The sequence below is a fragment of the Notamacropus eugenii genome, chromosome 4, assembly GCF_028372415.1.
Source record: "Notamacropus eugenii isolate mMacEug1 chromosome 4, mMacEug1.pri_v2, whole genome shotgun sequence".
NCBI classification, from domain to species: Eukaryota; Metazoa; Chordata; class Mammalia; order Diprotodontia; family Macropodidae; genus Notamacropus; species Notamacropus eugenii.
In genome coordinates this window covers 200714150-200726400 of record NC_092875.1, presented here as the reverse complement: position 1 = coordinate 200726400, position 12251 = coordinate 200714150, and the positions used below count along the sequence as shown (strand labels likewise).

At 37.4% G+C, this 12251-nt stretch overlaps 1 protein-coding gene across 6 annotated transcripts in view; it reads right to left on the bottom strand.

Annotated features, from left to right (window-relative positions):
* Positions 1–12251, bottom strand: part of SLC66A2 (solute carrier family 66 member 2) — a 183620-nt gene that overhangs the window by 66120 nt on the left and 105249 nt on the right. For all 6 annotated transcript variants that reach the window (XM_072604037.1, XM_072604033.1, XM_072604038.1 and 3 more), the window contains one exon: positions 7856–8072. In XM_072604037.1, coding sequence (XP_072460138.1) covers positions 7856–8072 — 217 coding nt within the window. The remainder of the gene's footprint in view (positions 1–7855; positions 8073–12251) is intronic.

Sequence of the window (12251 nt, the reverse complement as noted above, 5' to 3'; positions counted from 1 at the left end):
AAGGACCCCCCGCGAGAGGTTTGCAGGTCTCTCCGGAACAAAAATCTCCCTTGCTCCAATATTCCGTGGCCTCTGGGTGCAGAATTCACCGTGAGTTGGTCCCCTCTAGCCGTTCTGTGGGTTGTGGGTTCGGAGCTATGTGTATGTGCGTCTTTCTACTCCGCCATCTTGGCTCCGCCCCCAGAACAAGCACCTCTTTAAAAATTATTAAATTAAAATTTAATAGAATAAATCTCCCAAATACTAGAGTGATTTGCCATTCCCTTCTCCAGCTCATTTTACAGAGGAGTAAACTGAGGCAATTGAGGTTAAGTGATTTGCCCAGGGTCACACAGATAGTGTCTCAGGCTAGATTTGAACTCATAAAAACAAGCCTTCCTGCCTCCAAAGACCAGTACTCTATCCACTTTGCGACCGACCTGCCTTAGAAACAGAGTGTGAAATGCACCTTAAAAACTTTAATACAAAATAAAGCATGCTAAGTGTATGAGAAGTACACACAAAGTTACTCAAATATTTCCAACTCAGAGGGCAGGGAGAATGAGGAAATGGTGGAAGTGTCATTCAAACTGAGTGAGTTAAACTGGGAGAGGTACGATTTCAAAAGGTAGGAGCTATACAAGGAATTATGGAGAAGGCATTCCAGGCTTATGGAGTACTGTGAACAAATACAGGTAGAAAAACTTGAAATGTGTATAGAAGAATACATTCTACAGCATATCTACAGCATAAATTATAAGAATAATAACTAACATTTATATAGCACCTATCATGTGCCAAACACTGTGCTAAACACTTTACAGTTATTTCATTTGATCCTAACAACCCTAGGAGGCAGGTATTATTATTATCATCCCCATTTTATAGATGAGGAAACTGAAGCAACCAAAAGTTGTCACTTGCCCAGGATCACAGAGCTATTAAGTGTCTGAGGCATGATTTAGGTCTTCCTGACTCCAGGTCCTGCACTCTATCCACTGTACCACCTAGCTTTTCCTAAAAAGAGAGTAGCATGTGAAGCTTGAAAGGAAGGCATGCAAAGAGACTATAGACTTTATATATCAAAACTGAAAGTTTATGTTTTATTTGGTAAGAAAGTATGGAGCCACTGGAAGGTTGTGAACAAAACAGTGGCATAATCATGTCTTTATATCCCTCAATAGTTAGTATTCAATCCTGCTTCAAGTTATCTGAAATTTATGTATCTCTGTATTTGCTATATCTCCCAGTAAACTATAAGCTTCTTAAGGGCAGACACTGTTTGATTTTTAGGGCTGTTTCCCCAGGACTTAATATGCCTTGAACATAGAAGGCACTTATTAAATATTTGCTAATGACTAATTGTTAGCCATTTCTTTAAAACTGAAAATTAGTCTAACAGTGGCGTGAAGGCTGGGAGAAGCAAGGGAAAAGAATGAAAAGCAAGAAAACCAGTTAAGAAGCTACAGCAATAGTCCAAATTAGAGAAAACAAGAGTCTGCACCATTGTTAGTGGGAGAGGGAATAGAAAGAGGGGAATATATACATATACATACACACACACACATACACATACATATGAACATACTGCAAAGGTGGAATTGATGAAGCTTGGCGGTTGACTGGATGTGAGGAATGAATGACAAGGAAAGAGATAAAGATTAATCAAAGTTTTGAGTACAAGTAAATTAAAAGAAATAGAAAAGTCAAGAGGAAGAAGAGGTTAAATATTTTCCATTCTGAATTGTTGAGTTTGAGGCACTAGTGAGAAATCCCAGTGAAGCTATGCAGTAAGGAAGTTATATATGTATATATGGAGCTCAAGGACAAAATCAGAATTGTAGCTATTAATTCAGAAGTCATCTCACTGAAATGATCATTGAAGCCTTGGGAGTGGATGAAATAGCTTGAAAGAGAAGTTTATCAAAAGAGGGCTTATATTGTTAATGTATTTTTGCTTAATTTGAAGATCTTTCCCATCCATTAATAGGTCCATGTGACCTGCTTAAATCACATGAAAGACTAAGTCACATGTGGTGGGAGGAGTTTGCTGAACGAGTGGAACAGGAAGGGTGGGGCAGAGCTGGAAAGAAATGACAGAGATGACACAGGCAGGCAGACAGATAGGATTGTGAGTGTTTGGTTGTGGGAAGGTGGGGAAGTGGGTGGGAGGAGTGATGGAGGAAGGCTTGGGAATGGCAGTATCCCCTGCAGTGATAATGTCTATTGATTTCTTGGTTACTATGACGGATCTGGCTTTCTGGTATTGGGATTCAACTTTCTGGTGTTTGAACAAATGTTTTTTTGGTGCCTTCCATATGGCATGTCTGTTATATTTTGCTATTCTGAACTATTCACAGCCGCCACTGCTGTTGGTGCTGTAAATACTGCCTTGGTGACACCAGGCTAAGGACAGAACCTTTGGAAACCCTCACTCTAAGGGATCAGGAAGGATGAGGAGTCAAAGAAAGTGACACAGAAGGAGAGAGACCTGTATACTAAATTAAAGTTGAGAAGTGAAAAAATTCTGATGTCACTGAAGAGAGAGGAAGAGAATATAGCCAGACAAGAGTAACTAAGCGATCAAAAAATTATTTCAGTCCTTTGTGCTAGCTGGAATTTCTTCACTCTGGGCACTCCCTCCACAAATTCTAATCACAGTAACTTTATAAGTCAGTAAATGCTTTTTAAGAGTTGATAAGACCCCAAATTTACCACCCCTGTGACCAAGCCTCTCCAACTCCGTCCTGTTAGTCCCTTTGCGGACCAATACACTGTACTCTACATTGTGAGGCATATATTCAAGACATTTCAACTTGATAGGACTTGTATATAATTCACTGGCGTAGTCTTCAAATACCCTTTATATCTCATAATAGCATGGAGGTGCCCCAGAATAGATTTCTTCCAAAAAGATAAAAACCATAAATAGGCTCCTTTTTTAACATATCTCCTTTCCCTCCCATTACCAAATTCCTCCTCCCCCAAAGATTCACAAAAAGAACCAATCATTGCTTATAAAAGACAATGTTCATGCTACAAAAATCAGTTTTGTCAATTTCTACATAAATCTCCTCTGTAATGTAGCCCACTGGGTTATGCTAGGGGTCATTTCATGTCTTTCCCAATAACCATAGTCACTAAAGGCAAATATAACATAGGCCACAAACCAGAATGACAATCTGATAAAAGAGTTCCATTGCTTTCATTTGTTTTTTATAATCAGCATTGGAAATGGAATTGCCATTCCTAAATCATTCTGGGACCAACTAGACCTACCAATAGTCCTGTCATCTAAATGGAATGCAAATAAAATAAGAAGAAAACAGCTGGAATACCCAGAGTAAATTATAATTATTGCTTGCTATAAATTAAATTATATTGATTAATTAGCACCCTCTAGTGTTTAATTAACATATGGTTCAAGATTTTTATCAAGCAGATGAACTCTACTGTTCTCACAATGCTAGTCTTCTAAAGGGAGAAGTCATTTGATAAGAACTTAACAGTAGATGAATATGTCACTGTAAATCTGCACAGAAGTCTTTGACCAATGAGTCCCGAAGTTTACTTCAACATGACTATTTTTAAGGAAAATTTTAAATGAGTTACATCATTATCAAAGCCTAATTCTCGGCGACAGCAGTGAATTATTATTCATTTTTTTGTAACAAGGATAAACAGCATCTTAATAGGATCCTGGACTTAATGCTGATTAAATTAAGCAATCATTTCCTTGACAAAGATGAGCTTTGGCCTCTACTGACGGCTGCAGTTTTCTTCAAATTAGTGCTACCACTGAAAAAATCTAGACAGATTTCTTGCCTGGGATTCCAAACTGTGTAGGACCATCTTAATGTAGTTTGCTTTGAGTCTCCAGATGCTGAAGAGAACTGGTAAGTAATTTAAGATAACTATTCTAGCAATAAAATTCCTTTCTAATCATATTTAATATCATGTTTATTAAATGAAAAGAAAAAACCACCTAAATGATTAAAGTCAAACAAACATGCCTATAGTTTGGAGTTTATCAGTGGGAGAAGGATGCCTGGTATTTTTCATAAACTCAGCTTTTCATCATTGAAAAATGGCAACTGTGAATCACAATGGTTGTAACAACCCCTGCTGACATCCAAAATGAAGTGTTAAAAATAGTAAATGATCTGTTCCCCTGCTTATGTGGATGAGTACCAATGTTCTCAGCATTACTCATGACTAAATAGTCATGGCAAAGAGAATGTAAGCTCCTTGAGGGGGAGAAATCTTTCTTATTTTTGTCTTTTTTTACCTACAGAACCTCACATAATACCTGGTACCTAGTCGGTACCAAAAAAGAAAAAAAAACTTGCTAAACTGACTTAAATAGAATAGGGCAACAGTAGTAAGGTGGCCCAACCCTAGCTAGCAAATAAAAAATGAACCATTAGGGTAATTTGACATTTTAAATAGTCAGTTTCAAATAGTCAAATAGTCACCAGTTTCCTGTGAAGAGTACTTAGTATCAAAATTCATAGAAACTGTTCAGTTTTGAGATACAAATACATTGAACTAAAGTCAACTGAATCAAAGACTCTTAAGACTGAGCTTTATGAAGGAATAGGGAAAGGAAAGAAGTAGGTACATATATGTGTCTTTTCACAAGAAAGCTGCCTTTATAAAGCATATGCAATTATGTTATAAATTTATCATTAATTATTTGGAGAACCTTGATCCCTAAACAGCTAACTCCCAATTGTCTATTGCATCAGAGGGCAGAGACAGAATGAAAACTTGAAACCCAGACACTGGTCCACCCCACCCTCCCCAAATCCACTGCTCTACCCCTGGCAGCATGATAAAGAACAAAGAAATGACAAAAGCTAAAGATTATGAAATGAGACGTTGGGATAATCATCCCATGACAAATGGATATGACTTTATTATCATCATCAAATCAGGTATTAAGAATATAAAATCATCCCCAAACATGATGTTCCCTAAATCCACCACAAAAATTATTCTAACACTACATTTACAAAATCCAAATACTTCCAGGGTAAGGAATTATGCATAGAATACCCTTATCACTCCCACTCTCTCTCTGAGAACAAAGAAGCTCACTCTGACAAATTTTGAGTAGAAATACACAAAAGCTAAGTTGTAGCTATGTAAAGTAGCACACATTTTGAGTGGTTTGTTGGGACGTTTCAGACGAATGTAATATTCTCAATACTCCCTTCATTAGGCTAATTACAAAACTCTGCCACCCACCTACTGAAAAACAAGGTTTTCTCTTGATCAGTTTCCAAATTATCTAAATGTTTATTTCTCATGTTTCTAGGGGGAGTTTATTTTAGGTAAGGTTTTTTTTTAATCATTTTGTTTTGTGAGGGGAAATGGAGGAAGGATTTCTAGATTTCATTAATCCATTATGCAGTATCCTCCTGATTTATATTTGATAGAGACATTAGGAAAGAAACCCAAATAAGATTTGTTTCATTTCATAGGTATTTACTGAGTAGGTATCTACTGAATATACTGGGGTGAGAAAAGAATACACCGAAGAAAAAAATAACTGCAATCCCCGCTCTAGCAAAAGCTTATAATCTACTCAAGGAGATAAAATTTATAGAAATAGCTCCAAAAAAGATGAGATGGCAATATGACAAGTGTGAAGGAGGAAGAAAAGGATTCTGGAAGGACTATCTGCATGAGGTAAACCACAGGTGGGATCCTTCTGAGAAAGCAGTCATCAGTGAGAACAGGCATGCTATGGGGAAAAGGTTTTTCAAGCAGACAAGATGTCTGAGTAGGAGGAAGAGAATTCTGGAAGGGGTCCAGGCATGAGTGAGGTAAACAATGGCCACAGTCTCTCCTAAAGGTAGTGTTAGTTTGTTGGTAAGTGAATTCTCTACCACTGAAAGCATTTAGGCAAGGGCTAGATGGCTAGAAATAGTGACATACCACTAAAAGAATTCATACACTGAGGAGACATTATACTAGATGATACGATCTAAACTAAGTTTCCTTTCAACTGTAACACTGTATGATGATTTGTACTTCAAAAGGATTCTTATTTTGCAAAAAGATTCCCTACAGATTATTGGGAGGAGGGGAAGAATTTTTTTTTAGAGAAGAAATTCATTAGTGAAAGAATACCTTAAAGTTTGTTTATAGATCAAAAGGCCAAGTAGAGATATAAAGCGGAGAGTTTTGAAGTTCAAAGGATAGTTTATCTAATCTGTAGAGCTCATCCAAGGCATATGTCTATCTGAAGAGAGGTTTGAAAATTATACCTGTCTGTTTCTACTGGAAGCTTCAAAATTAAAAAAATACATATTGATATCTTTTGTTTTTATATCACTTTCATTTTAAAATATATTCCTGCCTCCTCTACCTCATGATACATCTGTTGTAATAAAGGATAAAAAGGTGGGGAGTGGAAAGCAGTTCAGTAAAACTAATCAAAGTATCAACCACATCTGACAATACATGCAAAGTCTTATCATTGTAGTCTGCAGAGAGGGGAAGGAGTCACATTTTCTAATCTCTTCTCCAAAGCCAAGTTTGGTCATAACATATAATTACAGACCACTCAGTTTCATTTTTTTTCCCCTCATTCCTCTAGTGTAGTTCACAGGAGGCAGTATTTGAGCCCAAATCCTAGTCAGTGCCCTTTCCAATATGCCATTCTTCATTAGCTCATGTAAATTTTCCCATTCATCTCTACTTTCTTCATATTCATCACTACTTAAAAGAATACAATATGACTCTCTCACATTCATATATCATAATTTGGTTAGTCATTGCCCAGTCAATGGGCATCTACTTTTGGTTTGAGGGACAGCAAGATGGCACAGAAGACAGAGTGCCAGGAAGACCTGAGTTTAAATCCAGCCTTAGACACTTACTAGCTGTGTGACTCTGGCTGGAATCAGTTAACTCTGTTTGTCTCAGTTTCCTTATCTGTAAAATGAGCAAGACAAGGAAATGGAAAACCACACCACTAACTTCACCGAGCAAACCTCAAATGGGGTCAGGAAGAATTGGACACAATTGAAACAACTAAACAATAATAACTTCGGTTTGAATTCTTTGTTCCCACAAAAAGTGCTGTTATGAATATCTTGGTATATTCAGAACCTCCTTGGAGTACTATGCCTAGCAGCAGGATCTTTGGGTCAGAATGTGAACATTTTAGTCACTTTTTTTAGCGCAACCCCAACATGAATTCCAAAATGAAACAATTCACAGCTCCACTAGCAATGTCTTCATCTACCTATCATTCCACAGTCCCTTAAATACAGACCATTTTTTCATCTTTGTCAATTTGCTAAGGTGAAGTAAAGCCTTAGAGTTACTTGGTCTAGTATTTCTCTCATCATTAGTGATTGAAACAATCATTCAAATAATTGTTAATATTTTCTAGTTATATTTTTGAGAATTATTTGTTCATATCCTTTGGCCATTTGCCTACTGGAGAATGATTCTTGGTCTTATTTTTATGTTAATTCTCTACAGAGGCTTTACATTTATCATGTGATCTGATTTATCAAAAATTAATGATGAGCCATGGAGAGAGATTATCTGGCAGGAAAAATTTGTGCATTTTTAGATGTAGTATTAGACCACATCCTTTGTTGGGACTACACATTCCCTGTATGTTGCAATGCTGCCTACCTTTCCTATCCCCAGGACTAGACTGTGCTAATGAAAATAAAAGATAAAACATCTTTAAAATTAAAAGTGCCAGGAAAAGTAAACTACAATTTGATTTATAAAATGTGTCCTATATATAACTTCCTAGGAGTTTTCAGGAGACATAAAACAGAGTACCTCCCAATGAGAACATAAAGAACAATGGTTAGTGACAGCCCAAGATCACCTTTTCTCCTACCTCATTCCTTCAGTGGATCTATTCTGGTAGTTCCGATAGAGCTGTGGCACACCCAGCATGGCCTCCGTGAATACAGCAAGAAACCCCAGTGTTTCCACAAACAGAGCAGAATCAAGAGAGAGGTAAGTGATATATCCAGTCACTCCCGTAAAAGTCAACACACACTGCACGTAGTCGGTGAACTTGCTCCAGTGCCAGAAATAGTGCAAATCAAAATCTGACAACAGAAGGAGAGAATGAAGAAAATGTAAAACTTTTAAAGAAAATCTTTATCTGCTATGTAGTTGAGTTTCTTGGCAACATAAGATTTCAATGAGCAATTGCATAATATATTACATAAACACACACATACATTTGATTTTCTATTCAGTTGACAGGACAAATGGATTTTCACGCCAAAACCATAGTGGTAACATTACTCTCTCATATGCTATTAATTGTCAGGTTCAATTCTTTTGGTCAGCTATATCAGTTTCTTTAAGAAGTAGTGAACCCTTAAATATGAGGAATGTCAACACAAATCTTGTTCAGAAGCATTTTTCCAGTGCCTACAACGAACAAAGCACTATGTTAAGCACTATAAGGAGAAAGCAAAAGAACAGAAATCATAGCCTCAACATTTAAGATGCCCTAAATCTATTTGGGGGCTGGGGGGAACATCTTGACAAGTTAATACAAATGTACTCAAGGGATACAAAATATGATCGAAAAGGAACAGTATTTATGAAAACTTCCTAAAGGTTACACAAGGTATTTAACTAGTTCTGGAAGGATGCGATTTTTAAAAAACCACAGCAAAAAGACAAGGAGGGCATGAACAAAGGAATGGGGCATAATCTAAGTCATGTATTGAGAAAGAATAAGCAGAATGACTTGGCCAGAAGATAGAGAAAAAGGATACTGGAGGAAAAGGTGGGTGACAGGCACAAAGCCACCAAGAGGCTACAGAGTTAGAAACTCAGTCAACAAACACTTATTAAACACCTACTATATGCCGGACACTGTGCTAAGTGTTCAGGATACAAAAAAGGGGCAAAAGACAGTCCCTTGCCCTCAAGAGACAACTAGTCTCTTGGCAGAGACAACTAGTAAGTATGTACAAAGAAGATACAAACAGGATAAATAGGAAATAATTAACAGAAGGTATTAGAATAAAAACAGGATGGAGAAAGGCTTCCTGTAGAAGATAGGATTTTAGCTGGGACTTGAAGTCAAGGAAGCCAGGAAGCAGAGATGAAGAGGGAGATAATTCCAGGCATGGGAGACAGCCAGAAAAAATGCTTAAATTGAAGAGATGCAATGTCTTGTTCTTGGAACAGCAGGACACCAGTGTCACTGGATCCAAGAGTACATGTCAAAGAATAAGAAGACTAGAAAGGTAGGAAAGGGGTAGATTATGAAGGACTTTGAAAGTCAAACTGAATATTTTGTATCTGATCCTGGAGATAATAGGGAGCCATTAGAGTTCACTGAGTAGGGATGATATGATTGGACTTGCACTTTAAGAAATCAGCTTTTTGCACTTTAAGAAAATTTAGCAACTGAATGGAGGACGGTTTAGAGCAGGGAGGGACTTGAGGCAAGCCTACCTGCAGGGTACTGCAATAATCCAGATAGGAGGTGATGATGGCCTGTTATCACAGCAGGAGCAGTGTCAAAAGAAAGATGGGGATATATTCAAGAGATGTTCCAGGCCTTGGCAACAGATTGAATATGGAAAGATGAGCGAGAAGTCAAAGATAACTCTTAGGTTTCAAGCCCTAGAGACTGGAAGGACAGTGGTACCCTCAACAGTAATATGGAAATTTGGAGAGGAGGAGGGTTTGAGGAAAAGATAAGTTCAGTTTTGAACATGTCTAGTTTAAGACGTCTACTGGATATCCAGTTTGAGATGGGAGATTAGAGGCCAAAAGTGAGGCTGGGGCAGGATAGGTACATTTCAGAATGATTAGGATAGGGATAGTAATAAAGTCCAAGGGAGCTGATAAGATCACCAAATGAAGTAGTATAGAAGGTCCAGGGCAATGGCCTGAAGGACAACTATGGTTAGATGGTGTGATCTGGATGAGGAATCAGCAAAGATGACAGAGAACTGGTCAGATGGACTGGACTAAACTGGTACGATACGGGATAGACCTGTGATCTTGTTGGTATGGTTTTTGTCCTTCATACTCAAAGAGGACCAAAATAACATCACTATGTTGAAGTCAAGGTAAGTGTGTCCAGTTGTGGCTAATCAGACCAATACAAGAAGACTACCACAGGTTAGGCACACATAATCCATATGAATATTTGGAGTGCAGATGTCTCTAAAATTGTGCAATGTCATCTTTCTTTTGAGCTACTAAGGCAACTCTCAGGTGAGGAAACTCCTAATGAAGGTCAAAACTTTCCCTCCAACTTAGAGCCTTTATGGAGAATTATCAAAGGCATGGAAGGGTTAAGTGACTTGTGCATGGTCACAAAGCCAGTATGTGTCAGAGGTAGAACTTAAACCCAGGTTTTCCTAATTCCAAGTTCTCTATTCATTCTACCATGCTGTCTCTTTGATAAAAACATCTGATTAAAACTGACAATTAGGTGCCACCATTTTTTTTCTAAATTTAAATTATATCAAAACATTCTTAGCCTTTACATCATTATCACTTCCTAATGACTATTAAACTCTCCTTCATATCAAACAGGTACATTTCTTTTAAAAATCAAACCAACAAAACTAGTCATGTCTGATAACATATGCTTTATCCTACAGTTATAGTCCATCCCCTGCTCTCCAAGAAAAGGGAGGGATGTCAGATCTTTAAAGTCAAGAATGGTCACTCTAGTGATCAGAATTCTAATGTGCATCAATGCTACTTTCCTTTACACTATTATCATTACTGTGCATACTGTTTTCTTGGCTCCATTTACTTTACTCCACATTAATTCATAAATGACTCAATTAACAAACATTTGTTAAGTTCCTCTGATGTGTCAAAGCAAAGTGCTAGGTGCCAGAGATACAAAAAACAAAATGAAACAATGTAAAACAATCTTGCCCTGAAAGAGCAAACATTCTAAGGGGGAGACAACTTATACATATATTAATATATACAAAACATTTACAAAGTATCCTTCAGCGGAAAAAGACTTTAAGGGAAGGCCCAGAAAAGGCCTCCTGCAGAAGCTGTGGCACTTGAGGTGAGTCTGGAATTAAAATAGGGATTCTAAGAATTGGAAGGGATGAGGGAGTCCATTAAGGGGCAGGAAACAGGCAGTATGAATATGTGCAGAACATCAAGAAGGCCAACTTGGCTAGACCGTAAATGCACTGAAGGGAAGAGTATCTAATAAGTAGGAAAAGTACAATGGGGACATTTTCTGAAGAGCTTTAAATGTCAAACAGATGATATTATATTTGATCCTAGACATAACAGGAAGCTGCTGGAATTTTATCAAAGTGAAGAGGGATATGCGTAATATGGTCAGACCTGCACTTTGGGAAAAACAAAAATCTACCCAAGTTTCTCTGTAGTCTTCCTATTTATAATATCTCATGGCAGAATAATATTGCATTAATTTATATATTAAAATTTGTTCAGCCATTCCCCAACTGAAGGGCACCTACTGTTTCCAATTTTTTAATTTCCACAAAAAGAAATCTTTACACATAAGAATTTTTCCTTCTTTGATCTTCTTTAGGGTACATGGGTCAAATGATACATACAAATTTACTACTGTAAATTAAATAAGGATTTAGAATAATAAATTGTGTTTGAGAATCTTGACTGATATAGATTAGAACAGGTAGTGAAGAGAGAGTGAAGTGACGTTAGCGTACGAGATATATATAAAGCAAGTACAAGCTAACTTTACACAACAAAGTACTGGGAAAGGTCTCCCAAAGAAGGGGGAATTTAAATTGAATCTCAAAGGAAGTCTCTTATTCTGAGAGGTCGAGGTGAGGGGAAAGAATTCCAAGCATTAGGTGAAGAATCAGCACAAAGGCCAAGACTGGACATAGAGCATTTTGAATGAGGAATTATAAGTAGGTCAATATGACCAGGCTGTAGTGTTCATGGAAATAAATAATGTGTAATAACAGTGGAAAAAGGGCACATAATTCTCTTCAAAGCTCAGGTCCGGTGACACCAATATTAGACCTTTCCTGGTTGCCTCTCAGATATCAGCATCTCTCCTTCCCCAGAAGTTACTTCATCTATAATTAGACGTAATATAGACATCATCTATAGTAACTATAATTATCCCAGAAGTCCTGGGGTAGGTTTAAGTTTGTTAAAGATTATGAACATCTTTTTTTTGTCTCTCACGATAGAATGTTAGCTTCTTGATGACAGAGACTACTTCACTCCTGCCTTAGTTTCCTTATAGCCTGGCATGTAGTAGAAGCTTTATA